This window comes from Bactrocera latifrons, unplaced genomic scaffold (assembly GCF_001853355.1).
Source record: "Bactrocera latifrons isolate USDA-ARS-PBARC rearing strain unplaced genomic scaffold, ASM185335v1 scaffold_83, whole genome shotgun sequence".
NCBI lineage: Eukaryota > Metazoa > Arthropoda > Insecta > Diptera > Tephritidae > Bactrocera > Bactrocera latifrons.
This window is the reverse complement of record NW_017537523.1, coordinates 851003-870807: the sequence shown is the minus strand read 5'-3', so window position 1 is coordinate 870807 and position 19805 is coordinate 851003. Positions and strand designations below refer to the sequence as shown.

The 19805-nt window shown below is 33.7% G+C and overlaps 6 protein-coding genes and 1 non-coding gene across 13 annotated transcripts in view; 4 read left to right on the top strand and 3 right to left on the bottom strand.

Annotated features, from left to right (window-relative positions):
• Positions 1–3091, bottom strand: part of LOC108977069 (putative uncharacterized protein DDB_G0292292) — a 48883-nt gene extending 45792 nt beyond the window's left edge. Inside the window, exon 1 of one of the 4 annotated variants that reach the window (XM_018946578.1) lies at positions 3073–3091. The gene's annotated coding sequence lies outside the window, so the exon portion shown is untranslated. Of the gene's footprint in view, positions 1–2070; positions 2089–2812; positions 2831–2998; positions 3015–3072 lie in introns of those variants that run through there. The other 3 variants (XM_018946577.1, XM_018946576.1, XM_018946579.1) reach the window with 3 other exon arrangements.
• An 825-nt stretch (positions 3092–3916) lies between these two features.
• Positions 3917–5654, top strand: LOC108977061 (NADH dehydrogenase [ubiquinone] 1 alpha subcomplex subunit 6). Its single transcript, XM_018946557.1, has 3 exons — positions 3917–4135; positions 4315–4430; positions 5473–5654. The coding sequence occupies exons 1-3, from the start codon at positions 4006–4008 to the stop codon at positions 5599–5601; spliced, it is 375 nt and encodes a 124-aa protein (XP_018802102.1). The 5' UTR covers positions 3917–4005; the 3' UTR covers positions 5602–5654.
• On the top strand, positions 5265–5346 carry Trnas-uga. The gene has a single exon. It is a non-coding gene; the product is annotated as a tRNA-Ser (tRNA).
• A 43-nt stretch (positions 5655–5697) lies between the features above and the next one.
• Positions 5698–8577, bottom strand: LOC108977055 (F-box/LRR-repeat protein 7-like). Of its 4 annotated transcripts, none has more exons than XM_018946554.1 (7): positions 8494–8526; positions 8152–8324; positions 7921–8063; positions 7222–7853; positions 6430–7142; positions 6106–6361; positions 5698–6036 (listed from the first exon to the last, which is right to left on the bottom strand). In XM_018946554.1, exons 2-7 carry the CDS (start codon positions 8293–8295, stop codon positions 6014–6016), a joined length of 1911 nt encoding a protein of 636 aa, XP_018802099.1. In that variant the 5' UTR covers positions 8296–8324; positions 8494–8526; the 3' UTR covers positions 5698–6013. The 4 variants fall into 4 exon arrangements, with proteins under 4 accessions (XP_018802099.1, XP_018802096.1, XP_018802097.1 ...); XM_018946552.1 differs by having other exon boundaries at positions 5699–6036; positions 8422–8577; XM_018946553.1 differs by having other exon boundaries at positions 5699–6036; positions 8479–8577.
• A 1891-nt stretch (positions 8578–10468) lies between these two features.
• On the bottom strand, positions 10469–11526 carry LOC108977060. Its single transcript, XM_018946556.1, has 3 exons — positions 11298–11526; positions 11085–11227; positions 10469–11021 (listed from the first exon to the last, which is right to left on the bottom strand). Exons 1-3 carry the CDS (start codon positions 11490–11492, stop codon positions 10493–10495), a joined length of 867 nt encoding a protein of 288 aa, XP_018802101.1. The 5' UTR covers positions 11493–11526; the 3' UTR covers positions 10469–10492.
• A 593-nt stretch (positions 11527–12119) lies between these two features.
• Positions 12120–14959, top strand: LOC108977056. The gene is made up of 8 exons (XM_018946555.1): positions 12120–12210; positions 12282–12429; positions 12566–12678; positions 12735–12826; positions 12922–13055; positions 13120–13981; positions 14042–14467; positions 14540–14959. Exons 3-8 carry the CDS (start codon positions 12663–12665, stop codon positions 14729–14731), a joined length of 1722 nt encoding a protein of 573 aa, XP_018802100.1. The 5' UTR covers positions 12120–12210; positions 12282–12429; positions 12566–12662; the 3' UTR covers positions 14732–14959.
• A 1013-nt stretch (positions 14960–15972) lies between these two features.
• The window catches only part of LOC108977063, a gene marked incomplete in the record, with an annotated part of 10293 nt that continues 6460 nt past the window's right edge, over positions 15973–19805 (top strand). Inside the window, 10 exon segments of the mRNA XM_018946560.1 lie at positions 15973–16533; positions 16598–16694; positions 16756–17256; positions 17320–17544; positions 17600–17746; positions 17818–18093; positions 18171–19127; positions 19227–19355; positions 19435–19485; positions 19624–19716. Of these exon segments, the coding sequence (XP_018802105.1) occupies positions 16120–16533; positions 16598–16694; positions 16756–17256; positions 17320–17544; positions 17600–17746; positions 17818–18093; positions 18171–19127; positions 19227–19355; positions 19435–19485; positions 19624–19716 (2890 nt within the window).

Genomic DNA, 19805 nt, shown 5'->3' with positions numbered 1-19805 from the left:
CAATATGTCAAACAAGGTTCTGCTAAAAGTATATACGTCTACATATGTCTTGTCATGTTTTTCAGCGCCTTTAAATTAGACAAAAATTTGCGCGAAGGTTCATGAAGAAAGGTCACATTTATTTCCTTTTAAATTACTCATATACAATATATACATATGTATCTATATAGGCCTATCAAATAGACGTGTATATACATACATACTTGTATATATGTGTATTTAAACATAACTTAGCACACACTAATTTGATTGGAACTAATTTGATTTGAATGCTAATTGGCTTTGGATCCATACTGACGATTTTTCCAGTAATTGCTCAGGTCAATGTGTACAAACAACAATGTGACTAATATAATGATAAATAACTCGGAACTAAAGATAAGTTAAAAAAAATAGTAAATTACGAGGGTGGTTGAATAAGACTAGAAAAGACTAAAGTCTTGAAAAGAAAAACGAAACTTCTTTAACCTGAAAAAAAAAAGGTTTTCTGAAAACCTTTCAGGTAGACTTCCGTCCCGGCGTTCGCCTCTTTCTCAAAATTTGTGCACAATAAGTGACTCTTTCAAAGAAGTTGTCTTTCAAAAAAAAGTCGCATGGAACCAATTCTGCAGAATACCGTGGATGGCACAGTAGTTCGTAGCTTAGTTCAACCTATTTGCTCATGACGAAGTCGGAGATGTGAGCCGATGTACTGCCATAGTGGAAGCAGACTTTTTCGTCACCCAATGAAACAGTGTTTTCTGTGATTCGGCGTCGAGCTGGCTCTTTCTTAGTTGATGCACATCACACCACCTAAGACCCAAAAAAACAGTGGCCATTCCCATTTCCAGCCATTAGAACAAGCTTCGCCTACTTTGGAGCCGTTTGACTCCTTGGAACAGCACTTATATAGCTTCCCATATTAACTCTGAAGTGGTCTCACTGTTGCGCTTGGTTTCCGGAGTAAGAAAACGCGACGCCCATCGCATCTCCGTGGCAGTATCCGCGGAAGCAAAAGAAAAAGTCCCCGGTTTCTAAGCTCATTCGACGTCACGGGAGTGATATCTTTAAAAAATGGCTTTCACGGTAATGTCACAAGCGTCTTCGTCCCGTTAAAACCATGGCAGTTCTTCGAGCTCTGAACACATATTTCCATAAAGTTTAACTATGCGATCGAGCGCGGATTCCGACTTGAAACGGGTACCCTTACACATCAGTGATGAAAACAACAAAGTAGTGCAAAACCAAGAAGTACAAACAGCCGACGAAATAGATGCCTTTAGAAGACAAGGTAGAGTTCTACGCTCGCCACCGCAAATGGAAGACGAGAGGACAATCCAAACTGCAGAAATAGAACTGGAACGGTGCCGGACTTTTATCCGGCCAAGGACTGTCAACTTCCCAGGGCAGAAACTCATTCTGAAGATGATAGTAGAAGAGAATTTGACGTCCCGCTCAAAAAGGTAAAGTTAGGTAGAAGGATTTAAGCACCGAGGTAAAAATGGTATATCTGAGTTAGACGAGCTTTTCCGCATTATCGGTATCCTGGGGCGGAACTGTATAAAAGCAGAAAGGCATACAAGACACACAGACAGAATGAAGCTGCTCATTTGTTAGAACCGCCGATATTGGAGTACTATAGTATAGGTTAGGCTAGGTTATGATAGGTTAGGTTAATCTGGTAGGCTAATGAGTCACGCATAGACCAGTTTTGGTTATTTGCAATATCAGATGGAGTTGAGTTATTAGGTTCATGTGGAATAGTCATTCTATAGAATGCCTACGCTTGATGCGAGTGTTAACCGACTCTGTGGTCTCACTATCGATACCTCCTCCAGTGTATCATACCGTGGGGACCACAGATGCTCTATAAAGTAAATTTAAAAAATTACATCAGAAGAGTTAACAAAAACATTTTAGCCATTTACCGTTGTTCTCTTCAACCTGAGCGGTCTCATACAAATTCAAGCTTATGTATGTATGTATGTACATACATATATTCAAGCCGATGAAAGCGAAATTCTTTCACTACTTAATATTAAAGTCAGGTACATATGTATGTATGTATGTAGGTACAATGTGTTTGCTTACCAAAAAGCATAAAAAGTTGAGCGTCTGTTGAACGACAACTTAGGCACAACGTCATTCGAACTTACGTCTACCTGTTTACGAGCTCAAGTATATTTATGGGTATGTAATATGCACCCATACATATGTATGTAAATATGTTTAAATGTATGTATGCCTTCCGCACCTCCGGTCATCCGGTACATCAAAAGACACCACAACGAACTTTCTTCGTAAAAAATTGTAAAAGAAATGTGAATGCGCTTTTCCCCTTCCTTTTCGACTGCCTCGCTTGGGTATCTACATGTGCATACATATACATACATATATACTATGTATGTATGTGTTTTTATTTCAGCGTAACATATTATATTTGTTATTGTAACGTGCTTTTGCTTTTGTATTTCAATTAAATAAAACAATATTGTAAAATAAATTTCCCATTTGACATTCCGATACTGACTTTCCGTTGCTCTCAACTTAATTTGCATAATAAATTCAATTTTTTTTGCTTTCAATTCTTATAACGATCCAAAGCGTTAGTTGGTCTGCTATTATGTGTGTGTTTGCATACAAGCTTTGCTTGGCGCTTAGAAAAATTCGGCGGAGATGCTGCATGCTTACAATGTATATACATATAAACACATATAAGCAGTGATTTGGCGGTAGCGTTGGCGTTACTAGCGCTGGAATACATGATTAAATTAAAGCACATATACATATTTTAAATTAATTAGCTACTAAAAACTGTTATATTCATATTTACATGTATGTATATGTTTGTATATTTATTTTATTTTTACGTCGCCGAAGCTTTCTTCTATTTATACCAAAGCGTATTTGTTTATTTATTTCGATTTGTTGCACTTCACACGCGCTATACCAAACAAAAAGCAGTATGAAAAGCAAATAAGCTTAACAATTATTATAATAATCGCGCAAGCAAAACTACCTGCTTTCTTTGAGTTGTGGCTCGTTACATACATACATAAACGTACATATGTGTGTAATACTTTACATACATACGTTTAACTTGAAGCGTAATTAGCGTTTGCGCAGCCGCGTCCGTTCCGTTTAAACCGATCACTTCAACGTTACAAATTGAACTACAGCCCGGTGTATACGCGCCAAAGCCAACTAGTCAGTCTAAGCCGGTCAGGGTACGCAAACAGCCCGCATACACGGCAAGCAATCAATGGCACAACAAGCTTGTCCCACTGGGCGAACGCGCAAACATATAAACACGAGCCGGCACAATACATAAAGCACCCACAAAATATGTTAAGTTTACAAAAGACAAGCAATTGACAGAAATAAAAAACAAGTTGAGAAAGAAAGCGTATAAGCAGAGCTTTTACTTTGTATTTTATACTTAAAGGAAATTCGCAGTGTTAAAGGGTTTTTAAATTTTCCTTCTTTTTTTTTATCAAACTTCCGTAACGTGCGTTTTAACCATAACTCACATTTTCTATTTCATTTATTCACTATTTCTTTTTATCGTTGCTAATTTCACATACGTTAATTTTTTAACCGGATTTTCCACAAATTCAAAAAATTTTCTTGTACAAATTCAAAACAAATCATTTAACTTCCTTCGTGATGCCAATATGTGTTTAACAAATCGATAACATGCGTGCGATATCAAAGCGTTGTTACGATAAAAGCTTATGTTAACTTTATTTAATTGCAAGCTTTCTATATTTTTTATTTATTGATACCTTTTAAACACACTGAATTATTTGATATACATAAAAAATATTCCTTAAATAATTTTACTGCGCATTTATCAATATATATATTTATCAGCAGGTGGCAACGGCTACATGTTCTATTACTCTTTTTGCACCCAGCTGTTTGTCAAATTCTTCTGTCAATTGCAAGCTGCTATTTGTCTCTTCTTCCTTCAAATTGAACAAATTTTTTCTTGTGTTTTGTTGAATTTTACCAAAATCGTGAAAGATGGCCGGACGTGAAGCTGTAAGAAAAGCTGTGCAACAAGTGCGTCCCATCTTGTCGGTGGATCGTGAGGAGGCGCGCAAACGTGCACTCAATCTCTACAAAGCCTGGTATCGGCAAATTCCTTATATTGGTGAGAGCGTAAAAGTTGTCAAAATGTTTGTTATGTCATCGGCTACTCCAAGCGTTGTGATGGAGTACGTTTATGGTCACAAACATCAACAAGCATTTGAAGAATTATGTGCTACAATTTAAGCATTACAAGAAAAAAAAACTACAAATACATTTAATATTTTCCGTTTCATGTGACAGTCATGGATTATGACATCCCCAAATCGGTGGAAGAGTGCCGCGCTAAACTGCGTGAAGAATTCGAAAGGCATCGTAATGTGACCGATGTGCGCGTAGTTGATATGCTGGTCATAAAGGTATGTAGCTTTAAAGTATTAAACGATTGTGCAGGAGACTGTAGTTGGTACAAAATGAAAATTCATTAGTACCTAAGCTTTTGTTTTGTCAAATCGAATTGATTCAAAACTTTTAAATCGTTGGTTGTTTTGTGTTAGCGGTAGGTAAAATACCAATTTTTAGCGGTCGTTAGGGAAGATGGAGTCATCTGTAGAAGTTCACGCTGATCGCCATTTACTTGGGAGTGGCCAGAAACAATCCTTTTTTAAATATGGCTCAAGCAGCTCACGACTTCCGGTCTTTGCCCAAGTATCCTCTAGGTAGCCTAAGAACATCCGTTTAAAGGCGAGAAGTGAGAGCGTGAAACATCCCTTTTAGGGTTGTGCGCTGGGCTTGGTACCCGCCGCGTAAAAAACGACCCCAATGAAAAAGTATAAACAGCCTCGGATGAGAGGCGACCATATCCAACGAACTAAGGATTACGATTTTCGGCTATAACCGTGTATGCGATTTAAAAGCTAGTAAAAAAGTAGTGACCGTTAGTCAATTAGAGATTTCGTTCTGAAAATTTTCATAACTCATTTTCTCTCCAAGGAAGTGCTCATTTCTCGAATCCACAACTTCGATGTTGCTTTGTATTGGGTAGTAGGTGGTAGGTAGTAGTTTCTCCATACACAAACCATCTTTTTTAAATTTGAAGTGTGTTAATGGCAATTTTTCATATTGTCACAAAAATAATAAAGCTTTTATCTACTTTGGCAATACCAAAGCTTTTCTTGTTCTCTCATTTTACTGAAAGCGCGCTCTCTTCTCACTTAGCAATAGAATGTTATTTAGCCGCTATCACTCATGTAGCTGCGGTGTCCGAGTGGTTAAGGAGATGGACTTGAAATCCATTGGGTTCTACCCGCACAGGTTCGAATCCTGTCCGCAGCGTAGATATTTTTTCTATTACTGATTTTTATTGAAACAAAAAATTAATTTCATTTGATTAAAACTAATTTAAATAATTGATTTAACTAAATTATGAATTGTTTAACTAAATAATCTATATTTTTACAGGGTCAAATGGAGCTGAAGGAGACAGTAGAAATTTGGAAGCAAAAGGGGCACATAATGCGTTACTGGAAAGAAAGCCAAGATCCCAAACCCACTGACTTCTTGTCAAAATTCTTGCAAGGTGTGAATTAGTGAAATCGTTTAGTTAAACTATTAAAATATATGATAAAATTTCCTACACGTCAGATTTTGAGAAAATTACTATTAGTAATTTAAAATAAATGCGAAATTTAACGAAAATAATTTTTTTTTTATAATTTTTGTATATATAGTTATATTTGAGCGCATAATTGACTTGCTAATTACGTTAAAATAAACTTTAATTAAGCGAGCGTGTTCTTTAGAACACGATATATGCGTTTTCTACCAGCTATAAAACTATTTAGTGTAATATAAAAAACTTAGGCAAATTTTTTTTCAATATTTTCACTTATTTCATAACTAGAAAAATTCAATTTTATTTCGAATAAACATAAAAACGTAAAAATTGTACATTATTAAACATTAATAAATTATAGTGCATGTAGTCCTTTTATGTATGAATTCACCAAATAATATCATTGATATCTGTTAAGTGCATAAAAAGTACATATTCAAATATTGTTATTCAAAGTGTCGTTGCCAAAATGTACTAACCGTGACCAGGTGGATATACTCCTAATATATCGTAAACGAAATTGATGTCATCATCGTCCATATCCGAATCAGGAAAATGTAAGTCATCGTCGTCATCAATATCATCATCGGTTAGATCGTCATCATTGTCAAACCAATGCTCTCCATCCCAGATATCATAAATGTCTATGCCTTCTTCTAAACCTAAATCCTTATTTGAAGCATGAAAGATAACTTTAACCAAAGACTGCGCTGCAGCTTCTTTGTATTCTTCACACTGTAAGAAAGTATCAAATATTAGAGTAAGTTGTTGTAAATTTAGAGAATTTTAAGATTAATACACACCTCAGCCACACCATAGTAATCCATAGATGTACCATACACTATGAGCTGTAATGTTTTCTTGCGTTGTTCTGTAGCTTTTAATGTGCGTATAGTTTCTAGCAGAAAGTCTATGGTTATTTTTTTGCAAAACTGTATGTTTAACTGACGTAGTTGTTTGCAGCTTTTCACCAGCCGCAAAAGTGCGCGATTTGTTATGTTACCGCAGCCTTTGATTGTCAACTCTTCGAGTTGTTGCAATTTACAAAATGCATCGAGTGCATCATCGTTCACTGCCGGATTGTTGGCGACAAACAGTACTTTCAACTGTCTCAACTCCGATATTAGATCAATATGCTCGACAGTAATTGTATTTTTGGCAACAATTTTCAAAATCTCCAATTGATTAGCCTTGTGGGCGACAAGTTCAGCCAAGAGACGCTTCTGTGATGTACCGTAGAGAGAGTTATAAAGCAATTCTAGCTGCTTTAGTCGTGGCAGTAATGCGACACGTTCATATGGAAACTCCGGGCAGGACATTTTTAAAATTTCCAGCTCTTTGCAATGTTCTATCATAACGTCGAAAAGTGCGGGCGATAGCCGTTCACAACGGCGTATGTCCAGACATTTTAAGTTTGGCAGTGATTCACAAATATCGACCAAATGTGAGGTTTGTATATTACAACAACCGTATAAGTTCAGTACCTTCAATTGTGTCAGTTTGCTTAGGGATTTACCTGCAAATCGTTTAGTTAAAAAAAATATTAAATATTATTTACAAACGTAAAACGTTAATTGTAGTTATGTATATATTACCTGTCAATTCATAATTTTCCGGGAGTTCGAGAGTTTCTAAATACTTTAAATGTGTCATGGTCTCTATGGAGAGGTCAGTTAAAGCACAATCACGTAGCGTCAAGGCTTGCAAATGTGGAAAACGACGCAATAGTTTCTTCAAGCAGTCTCCATGCATTTTACTATCATCCAGTTTAATAATTTTTAGCTTTGTACAAAATGTTCTGATAAATTCAACAATTCGCTTGCGATTTTTATACGGCACACTGCCGTATATGCTTTCAATATTTTCACCAGCAAAACGAAAGAAATCACGAATTTCCCATAACGTCATATTACACATTTTACTCAAATCGAAGTTTTTGAATTCGCGTTTGCAATGCATTTGGAAAATGTCGTGGAAGCGCTGACATACACGTGCAAAACGTACTTGCTCTTTCAACTCCAACAAACCGAAAATTATTTCGAGACAATCATCATTCAACGAAGTAAAATTGGTGCCATCTGTCGGTACTGATGTAATAGTGGGCTGAAACCAGCTATTGCGTACCTTAACACTACATGCTTTTTCTGCATTGGGCTGATTCCAGCTGTCACCAGCTTTCACACCGATACGCCAGCCTTGCAAGCGATGACTATTCTTTCCCAGGGCGCTAAAAAAAAGAGATAAGGTTACATATAAAGCTTCATTTAAGAGATTCCATTATTCTATTTATTTACCTGGCGGCACTTTCCGGATCCGAAAAGTTCACAAACCCTACTTTGGGCGCTGCACGCCGAGATTTCTTTTTGTCCGGGACAAGTTTTACATCAATCACATTACCAAAACTTGTAAAATAGACGCGTACATCGTTTTCTGTAAACTAAAGATATGAAATATTAATTAATAAATAATTCAACGTATACTTAACTCCAACAGCAGTTAAATCTACACTAATTACTGCAACTTACATGTTTTGGTATGCTGTATACAAATATATTGTAAACCAGCACATTGTCTTCTGTATAAGCTTTATTATGTTTCATAGAGAAATTTTGATTGTCTACATCTTCCGGAATCGCAAAATTTTCAGCTGTGAAGACTGAGGACATCATAAATGAAGCGCGGGAGTACTCGCGTAATGCTAAAACATCAAAAACGGACATATTGATAGTGTTAGCAGATAGACGTGCAAAAGTTGAATAAATTATTTCGAAACATTCACATCCTTAAATACTAACGGCACTGGCAGGGACAACGGCAGCAGCAACAGCAGCCCCTAAATTATCCTTTCTCACCTTTCAATTTCTTACTTTTTTTTTCAAAAATAATTTTTACGTACAAATTTTTACCTAAATAAGTGTTAGTTCACAATAATAGGTTGTTTACTCGCATCAGCTGGGATTTACCCAATGTAATTAACGAACAGTGCTGTCTCCTTTGTAAAAGCACAAATAAAGTTGGGTGGTTTTTTGTATATAATAAAAGTTTAAAATTCTAAAGACATCGAAAATATAAAAAATTTAAATATATATTKTATAATTTAAAGAAATTGGGAAATTATTTTTGTTGTTGTCTTAAAAGTTTTCTCAAGTTCGACATCGAGTTATTTTCAGATAACCGTGATAAATGTAACTCAAATAAAAGATTATGTCAGGTAATAACCAGTTTTAAAAGCATTGCTCAAAGAATACAATAATAAAGCTTAAGCATCCTTTATTCAAAACAAGATATTACGTCAAGGTCATGCCGCCTTTTAAATTCTTGGCTTTTCATTTCAATAAATCAAAATTACAAAATGTTATTGTAATCACAAAAACAATATATAGACGTCCATAAATTTGGAAATAAAATTTCGTCACAGCCTGTACATTAGAGAGGGTCGATTTTTTTACCATAAATTGTTTTCCTATTTATTTAACAAATTTATACCACAATGCTATGTATAATATATGTATATAACAGTTATGATGTATTTAAGTGAAATTATAATGAAAAAAATTATAATTAAATTAATTTAGCTAAAAAAACGCCAATTCTTGGGAATCTTTATATTTGAATGAAAAGTGAACTAAAACTTATTTTTAGTGATTAATTTGCATATTAGTTATTGCAAAGTGCCACTGCACACTTTAGTGTTCACAATCAATATATTTTGTACAACTGTTTACATTTGACATGGTTTTATATGCTTCTTCTTCTCTGCTCAAAATAATAACGTCACAAAATGGCGGTTTAGTGCAATTTGTTTTTGTAACAATTGCTAAATTTAAATTGAAAAGTAACTATAAAAAAATGGCGTAATCTAAGTACTCGGTCCAACTCAGTTGAATTGAAGCACTCAATTCCATTCGAATTTCCTACCAACAGGTAAAGCACAGTTTTATTATCAACTAAATTTCTAAAAACACCGATGACTGAAGAGGAGCAAAAATTTCAATTTACTCGTAGGAGTAATAGATTATTTCAATGTTTTCAAATTGTAGTTTGTTTCGTCCAGTTTGGCGATTTGACCTCACGAGCTCAACAATTTTCACCTTTCTATGAATTTGTACATAATAAATAATTAAATTAGTTTGAAATTATAAATAAACAAGTTTAATTTCCACTTTCTATTAATATTTTTATTTTAAATTCATTAATATTTAACCACAACTCTTTGTTAGCAGTTGAAAATTTTCGATACCCTGTTCAACCCGCACAGAGTTGAAAACTAAATACCCAAAAAGTGCAAGTTTGACAACACTTCAACCGAAATTTTTTGTCGAGTTGAGTTGAAATTCTGAGCTTCAACCAATTACAGTTGGGTTGTAAACCGTAATAGCTACCTTAATTAATTAAAAATTAAATAAAATTAAAATATTTCCATTGTTTTCAATATATTTTTATATTATTTAGTATTTACTTATTTATATACAAATAAGTGTATAGAAACAGATTTGCTCAGGTAATAGTGAATATAATATAAAGTGTCATTATAAATAAAATAAGCATATAAAAAATTGTTAAATATATGAACTTTGTAAATAAATAACTTATAATCTATCAGTCAACGTCATTATACTTATGTTATGGGCAAAAACGTAATAATATAAAGTTAATTTAACAAACTTGTTTTGTTATATATAATTTGGCAATAAATGTGTTCAGTATTTTCAAATAATTTTAATAACGATCGGGCAACACGGTTTATCCAAGTTTTCTACTTTTGTTAATCATTTCCGTATGTTACTGTTTTTCCTTTTACCGTTGAGATACGAAATTTTTAAAATTGACTGATGAAAATAATTAGGATTCTATCCGTTGGCAACATTAATTATTCACCATTTGTATATAACGTGCCAACATTTTCACACATTCTGCACGCTTTTTACGATCATTCAGATTCAGACGCAACTTTGCACAATATTTTGTGATAAATTTGACAATTCGTAAGCGATTTTTGAACGGTAGTCTGCCTACTAATTCTTCAATATGTCCGCCAGCAAAACGAAAAAAATCACGTATTTCCCATAGTGTCAATCCATGCAAATTACTCACATCGAAGCATTTGAATTCGCGTTTGCAATATATTTGAAAAATATCGTGGAAGCGGTCGCATACACGTGCAAAACGAACTTTATTTTTTAACTCCAACATACCGAAAATTATATCCAAACAATCGTCATTCAAGGAAAGTATATTTGTGCCATTTGTCGGTATTGATGCAATTGTTGGCTTAAACCAGCTATCGTATGACAAAACACTACAAGCTCTTTCTGGATGGGGCTGATTCCAACTGTTCGCTGCCTTAACACCGATACGTATGCCTTGAAATCGATGATAAAATTTTATCAGCACGCTAAAAAAGGAAAAAAAGATTACATATCGTTAAGCATTTAAAATATTAATTTGAATATTTTACCTGCAGGCGCTTTCCGGTTCAGCAAAGTGCACAAACCACATATTGGGCGCTTCATGCTGAAAGCTCTTTCGGTCAACGACAATTTTTACATCCAGTAATTTACCGAATTTTGAGAAATAATTCTGTATATAGTTTTGTGTGAACTATAGATATAAAATAATAATTAATAATCAATTTAGCGAACACTTATTTACACTAATTAAAGCCACTTACCTTTTTGGGTATGCTGTATATGAATATATTGTATACCAAAACATTATCTTCTGTATATGCTCTATTATCTTTGATAAAATAATTTAGATTGTCAACAATTTCTGCAACATCAAAATGTTCAATACAGTTAGTTGAAGGTATATCAACGGAATTGCGCGGGTAATTACGCAAATCCAAAATATCAAAAACGGACATACTGTATTGATAGTGTTAGTAGATGGATGGTCAAAAAGTAAATGAATTATTTTGAAACATTCATTTAAATATCCAACAACAGCAGCATCTGGATTATCCTTTCTCACTTTTCGAAACCATTTCTCAAAAATAACAACATATTTACGTTAAAATTTGTACCTGCATAAATAACAGTTCACAATAGTCGCTCCCTTCTTTATTAATGCTGGACTTACACAGGCAATAATTATGGCCAACCAACTGTCAAGTCTATTTCAAGGGAATTTGGCAAAGTGGCATCGCCGAGGCATATTCGAGTTATAGAAAGCGTTTATCTGAAATCATGACACGAAATATAATTGAAGCAAATATCATGAGGACAATAAAAATTTATGAAAATGTATAAAAAAAATCAACACTTTTGGATGAATGGTTGAAGACTTCCAATAATTGAAACGTACACATATACATGTATTTGTAGTATCTTTGGTTTAGTTTTGTTGTTTTAATTGCTACTTTGAGTCAGCTAATAAAAACATCCGGTACATTGCCTTTCAATTTTTTTTTTTTAGAAATAAAGACAGAGCTGTCAAACCTCCAAATGACAGCTGATTATTTAGAATAATTATTTAGACAACTATTGGCAATCACAACCAAAATACAGTCTAGACAACATATATTGTTTGTTGAAAGGCCCCGTTAGAATTAGTGCATTTTTAAATAATAAAATGCTCTAAAGGTGCGAATAAACTTAAGTATTTTTTTTTTGTATAATGCAAAACTTAGATATATTTTATATAACTTTTCTAGTTGTTTCAAAAATTTTATGGATGTTTAGAGGATTTGAGATCAAAAGAATATTTCAGGTATAGCCTGAAACGGAACGTTCAAACAATACAATAATAAAGCTTAAGCTTAAGAAATACGTTTCGTGAAGGTCATGCCGCAATAAAACCAGGTAAAAACCCGGTTGGGTCTCGTTAAAATAAACAAACCAAAAACATGGAAGCGCGTACCTGTTTACATCTGCAAATATATGCCATGCAAATTTAATAAATGCAAATCTCATTTATCATTACATTTTTTGATTTCAGTCATGTAATCTGTAACTGTATACTTGTATACTTATGTAACTTGATATTTATGTAACCTAATTACTTGTATGCTAATAATAATAATAATTAGCTGAAAATGCAAAACAGAGAAGGTAATATTTATGTTATACAATCAATTTTTAATTTAATAGCAAATTTATGCTTATAGCTGGCAAATTCTACGGTCATAAAAAAAAAGTGACGTACGCAGATAATAATGTACCAGTTTATAAATTAAGAATTGCTAAGCTGCCTAAACAGGTAATTTTATTATCATTAGTTTGTTGCAAATTTGTAACAATTATTTTCGAAATCAATTCTCCCACATTAAAAATAAATACCAATATAATTCTTAGCTTAAATCGGTAAGGATAGAGCAACATTTTTCTAAATTTGGCCAACTTATAAATGTGGAAATATTGTATGGAAAAACTCGATCCTTTCCAACACAATGCATTATACATCACCAAAATGCGAAAGACGCAGGCGCGTAAGCAAAGCTAGTGTGTGTGTTTTTTTTTTGAAAAATTATTGCAATTAGCCATATTTTTTAGTGCTTTAAAACAGAAATATCATACAATCAACCACCAACGTGTTAAAGTGCAGTCATGCCCAGGTTGGGAGCAACCTTATTTAATCGAAAGTTTATTTGCGAAATCCAGCAACAATGTGAATTTACTTACTTTAAACGATTACTGTTTGGAAAGGATTTTTCAACATCTTGACTTGCGTCAGCAATTACGTCTATCGTTATGTCATTCACGTTTGGATAAGATCTTCACATATATGATTTGTTCACGTTTACAACGAACGTTTTATTTGGAAGAGCTTTTGCAATTTTCAACCCGGGAGCAGCGTCAGTTTCTTAAAACCGCGGATATATATATGGAACGATTTGTAATTGCAAAAGAATACCAAGGCTTTAAGTCTATAAGGAACATATGTGCCTTTTTGAAAGAATTCCGCTTACGTATAAAAAGCCTACATATTATCAAATGGATGCCGGTGCAATATAGGACGTTTCTTACTTCGTTACAACTAAGTTATATAGGCGAATTGGAAATGTATCGATGTAATTTAAAAGACATACATTTGAAATGCTTCCTTAAATTACCCAATCTCAAAGTACTCGGTTTGGCCCGCAATCATCTGCTAAAGGGCACATATTTAAAGTGTTTCCGAAAATTGGAAAGATTAAGTTTATACGAGTGTTGGAACATTTCCAACGATGAATTTTCTCAGTGTTGTCGTCATTTACACCTAAGCTACTTAGACATACGTAAATGCATTCGTCCTACGGAAACAATTGTATATTTGTGTAAAAATTTGGATACAATAAAATTGTCGGGTTTCATTGAATATATTGTCAAATTACCAAAATTAAGGTCATTGGAGGTACATCACTCCAACTCGCCGGTAAATACATTCATTAAAAGATTCATAATATAGTAAATATTATTTTTATTTATTTTTCAGATTACAATCCGTTTTTATAATGCTCTTGTCGAACATCATGCTGATAACTTACGCGAGTTAAAATTGACTGGTGAAACATACCTAATGCTTCCAACCGTGGCTAGAATTGTACGTTTGCACAAATTACGTACCTTATGGTTAGGAGATTATGCATACAACGGATCAGAACAAGTTGTCCAACTTGTTACAAAACTGAGTGATTTGGAAGAGATCAGCTTACATTATTCCCTACGTATTAGAGATCAACATTTACTACCGCTCATAATTAAATGTACCAAATTGAAACGTATCAATCTACGTATGTGTCGTTATATAACAAGTAATTTTATTTGGAGCACATTAGAAATACTATCACAACGTATAGCTGCAGCGCAGCCACTCGTTATTTTAGTTTGCGGTACACGCATCAAAGCGGATATTTTACGAGTAATTCTAAGCACTCTTCTAAAAATTCGTGTTACTAAAGTTTATTATGTTTTATTTTCTCATTTTTTCAAGTCTTCTGTTTATCGTAAAAACCGTCGCTTGCTGAAATTATTGTTTCATGACGATAAACAGCTGACGGGTCTTGTGAATGAAGGCAGTTCTTTTGACATTAATGATTTTGAGTTGAATCGTACTACCATTGATACTATGGATGTTGAATTCATGAATGATTTGCCTGAAGAGAACAATGATGCAAGCGATTGAGATTTAGCATGAGAAAACAAAAACTTGGATATATTATTATTGGTATTTATTAATTTTTGTATTTCAGAGAAAGTAAATAATGGTAATTTTTAACTGAAAATATCAATAACTTAGTGTAGAAATACAACAAAAATTCATTTAAATCCAATTTTCGGCGGTCTAAGCATTTACATGAATTTTGATTAATTTCGGATTTGTATGATTTTGTTCAATTATAATGATTAGCATACATGATAAATCATATATAAACATTACTTTTGACAAAAAAAAAAAAAATCAAATAATTATTCATTTGTGGTTTTTATTTTATTTTTTGCTCAAAGTAAAACTTGCGTTTAGTTCAAAATGTGTAGTGTTCGTCGTTTTGTAATTGAAGAAAGTATATAGTTCAGGTTTTAATTAGTAAATAATAAATATTTTTGATTTTAATTTTTTTTTTGGTTAAAAAATAATTATATTTATAATTTTTTTTACTCAAAAATGATTATATATAATTTATTATAAAATTAGTCAATATGGGCAAAAAAAATCGTTAAACTCGGTGCATATTCATTATTTACTGATTTTTTAAATAAACCTTATCATAATTGCAGTCTCTTTATATTTTTATTCTAGTTTTCGTAATAAAAATAAAAATAAAAGAACATATGAATGTATTATTTTCCTTAATAAAAATAATATTTATAAAATATACTTATGATTAAACAAAGTTTTGGGTGTTTATTTTTTTATTTAGATGTATATAATTTCTTAGGATGTTAGTTGTCAAAGTAAATACATACTACTAAGCGTTGTGTTGTATTCGTATCTGCTAGTCCTTGAATCAATGAAATGCTGAGTGCTGCATACACAGGATTTGCAGCTTTTTGTTTAAGCATTTTTCAAATTACATTTATGACAAATAGTGTGTATAGTAATTTGAAATTAAAAATATTTTTTAATTTGAATGATTTATTAAAATTTACTTACACACTTCATAATTTAAGTTTCGCCATAACCACACACACCTGTTTTTAATTAGATCTATTACTATAAATATTCAGTATAGATACAGATTTTACAGAGTTTCGGTAGTCGTGGCCGGCTGGGTAACAATACGAAAATATTGACGTTGGCAATCATTTTTTGATATGATTGTTCTTTTCCTTTTCGCATCTTCTCTATTCATTCATTTGACAGTTAATGAATTCTCAAAGTAGAAAAAAAGAGTTGTGAAAATTGTAAATTTGTGCGTCTTTTTTTTTTACCATGCAAAACAATATTTTATTCATATTGGACTTCGGAGTAATTTTCTAAATTTTATCGGTTTCTATATGAAGTTGTTGAAATTATAAAGCATTTAGGTAAACAGTAAAGTACAATCTGCACCATAAGTTTGACGCCATATAATGGACGCTGACATCGTGCTGGAAAGAACGGCGCCAAGGGATTACAGGCTCGTTTGTAGAACGTGCCTTGCTTCCGATGCCGAATTTTACAAACTCGATTCCCCAATATTCTTAGAAGATACCGATACGGACGAAAAGCCCGTCAGCTTTATGGAATGCTTGCGTTACTGTACACGTTTGGGCGATAATGATGATAGTGAAAAATTGAATTTTCCAATTTACATATGTACTGAATGTAGTGCATCCTTGCAAGTGTCTTACAATTTTATACGAAATGCACTTGAAGCGCATGAAATTTTACGTCAAAAATTAAGTGAAAATACTGATATGCAACTTAAAAAACACAAAGTTCAGCGTAAAAATGGTATTATGGACGAAGATGGGCACAAAAGCGCGGGGTTAGAAGACGGTGTGGTAAGTAAAAACAATTATGATATATATACTACACCTTATTAATTTGTGTTTTTGCTTATTTAAGGAGTCGGATGCGACAAAAATGCGCTTTCGGTGTAAAATATGCAATGAGAAAGTCGAAACAAAGAAAACATTAAAAGAACACATCAAATTGCATTTGGGTAATAAATTTGTCATAGAAACTATGCCGAGTTATTTTACTAATATGTTATATTACTTCAGATATAATTTCTTATTGCTGTGAACTGTGTAGTTTTGAATGCAAGAAGAGAACTTTGCTATTTGATCATTATAAATTAGCGCATAACACTCAAGCGACGCGCGATCAGTTAAAACCAAAAACCAAACAGCCTGTAAAAAAAGAGCAAGAAATCGATAGCGAAGATCCAATAACACAAGAAATGGAGAAAATACACAACACACAAATAAACGAAGAGTACTTGAATCAAACCAAATACACAGTACCGGAAGAGGAATTAGATATGAAGTTATTTCTAACACCTGCCAGTAGTAATGGATCAGCGGCAGCGGCATATGTTGAAGCGGCCGCAGCTGCAACTGCTGTTGATGTGCCTGCTGAATTGCACGAGCATAGATCTAGCATAACGAAGGATTTGCACCAGTATGGCACAGATCAATTCAATATAACCGCAAATGAGTTAAGCGTAGGAAATGAATTTATCGTTATGGCAGATGGTACAGTGGAGGAAGTTATGGGCAACGGTACTTGTTTTCGTAAAATCATATACTTAAAAGCAAAATTTCTAACAAGTTTACCTATTTCAGGTGTTGTCATCGAATACATTAATACTGCGGATGATGGTGTAACATTGGAAAACGGTTTGGTCTTGGACAATATTATGCAAGTGCAACAAACTGGCGATGCTGAACAAACGGTCACTATGGATATGGATGTTGATGATATTATAATAGAAGAAAATGTTGGTGGTAATGATTTATCTCTCTCCAGTCTGGCATCTATTTCGATGGGACCTGAGACCACAGTTCAAAGTAAGCTAATTGTTTTCAGCTAAAACTACAAACTCTAATTTATACAATTTCACAGCGTTACAAAATATTGAAGATGAATTGCCGCCACCCTCAATAATATCTGTAAATAGTTTAGTTGCCGCTAAGCGTATTAAGTGTAAGATTTGCACCAGTAACTTTCAGACACAAGATCAACTTAAAACTCACATGCTAACGCATAATGGTTAGTATTTTGGAATCAATTTTGAAATAATACTATGATAAATGCCTTCATAACGGTATTCTTATTTGCAGAAATACCGCACTTCTTTTGCGACCAGTGCACTTTTTACACATTCTTTAAGATTGATTTAACACAACATTACAAAACCAAACACAAGCTGCAGCCGACACAAAAACAACTGCAACCGAAAAATAAAGTGAGACCGAATGAAAAATTTGGCGATCTTAAACATATATACGCATGTGATTTGTGTCTCTTCGAAACACGTATAAAGTCGCACTTACGCCGCCATTATTTGAGTCAGCATCAAGAAGAGGCGACCGAAGTGCAATTACGACCGACAATCGGTAGAACCTCATTATAAATATATATATTTTTTTCGTTTCTTATAAAATCACATGTATATTTCTATTTAAAATTTTAGATGAATCAGCAGTTTTAACGGCACCCGATATGTCACCGCCAGAATCACTAAACAAACAGCGTGGTGGTAAAACGTTACGCCCAGATTATCCCAAAGGTTTAAATTGCAAAAAGTGTTCAAAAACATTTTATTGGCGCGAAAAACTCAAGGAACACTATAGACAACACGGTTTGGAAGAGGTCAATGGCATAGATGCATCAGTTGGCGTTGGCGCAGCTACAACCGGCGTAATAGAAATGTCTGCGCCGGGTACAAGTTTACTAAAACACAATACATTTCAATATCACATGCCTCAACATGATAATAATAATGTAAACACCATAATCAATGCAACAAATATCGCTCACAACAACAATTATAATAGCACTGTTGATGCCAGTGTAATTGACGCACAAGCAATTGTCGACGCTGCCGTGGCGGAAGCTCAAGCCGCTTCTATGCAACTGAACATGCAAATGAATCAGCCAGCGCCGGACATTATAATGGATATACCAGCAGCGTCGTCAATTTCCAGCACCAGCACAGTGCCGCTAGCTACAACGACTGTTAATGCGAGCGATGTCAATGTCATGCAACAGCAAGCTGTAACGGTAATGGCCGGTTATGCTTGTCCACAAATACCATCGGATGCCATACCGCAAGTGGTTGAAACGGACACAACCATAGATAATAGCGAATTGGATTTTGTTTTTAACGATGCGCTTTTCGAAGATTTCGAGGAAGACGAAAATGAAGACGAAGAGAATGAAGAGGATGATGGCACGGACTTTCAAGATTTGCTTCTCACAAGTGATGACGATTTCGACGATATGTTACAGGATCAACAGCTTAATGCGGGCGTTGAGGCTGGTGGTGGCGCAGCGGTACACAGCAGCAATTATCAGCCATATTGTGTACACTGCAATAAAAAGTTTTTAAGTCAATATCAATTTGAAAATCACATGTTCGTGCATCGTGGTAGGTTCAATATTTCCGCAATTTTTAGAAATTATTATTATTATTTTTTTGTTTTGTATTTGCCCATATTGATTTTACAAATTTCGTGTTCGTGTTCAGGTTTAGCTCCATACCGCTGTGAAATGTGCACTAATTTGTATAATACGAAGCGTGCGCTGATTCGCCACTATCGCGCGGTGCATAAACGTATACCAACGAGGGATATGATTCAAGCTAAGGGAGACAAAGGTAAAACTGTTAATAATATTGAAATTGTGAAATAACAAATTTTCATGTACATAATTATTGAAACAAATTTATTTTGTAGTTGTTGTGGATCACACGCCCATTGAGCATTTGAATCTGATTGAACAAAAAGGTAGGTTAGGTTATTATAATTAATTTTTTATTTATGATTTTATATTAATCGAAAAAAAGTTTCTTATTTTGTTTACTAAAGTTGATAAGCTATTTTTGCTATACAAATTTTTGTAATTTTGTTTTATTTTTTTTATAGCGGTGACTTTAATGTGTGCGAAATGCCCTTACGAATCAGTTGAATTGCAAGTTATGCAAATGCATTTGAACACCATACATGGCCTTGTTGATGGTAAGACATAATTTTCGAAAACATTACAATTTTTGTATATATGTATACATTGCTCTAAATTTAGTCAGTGAAGGATTTCTAGTTTTTTT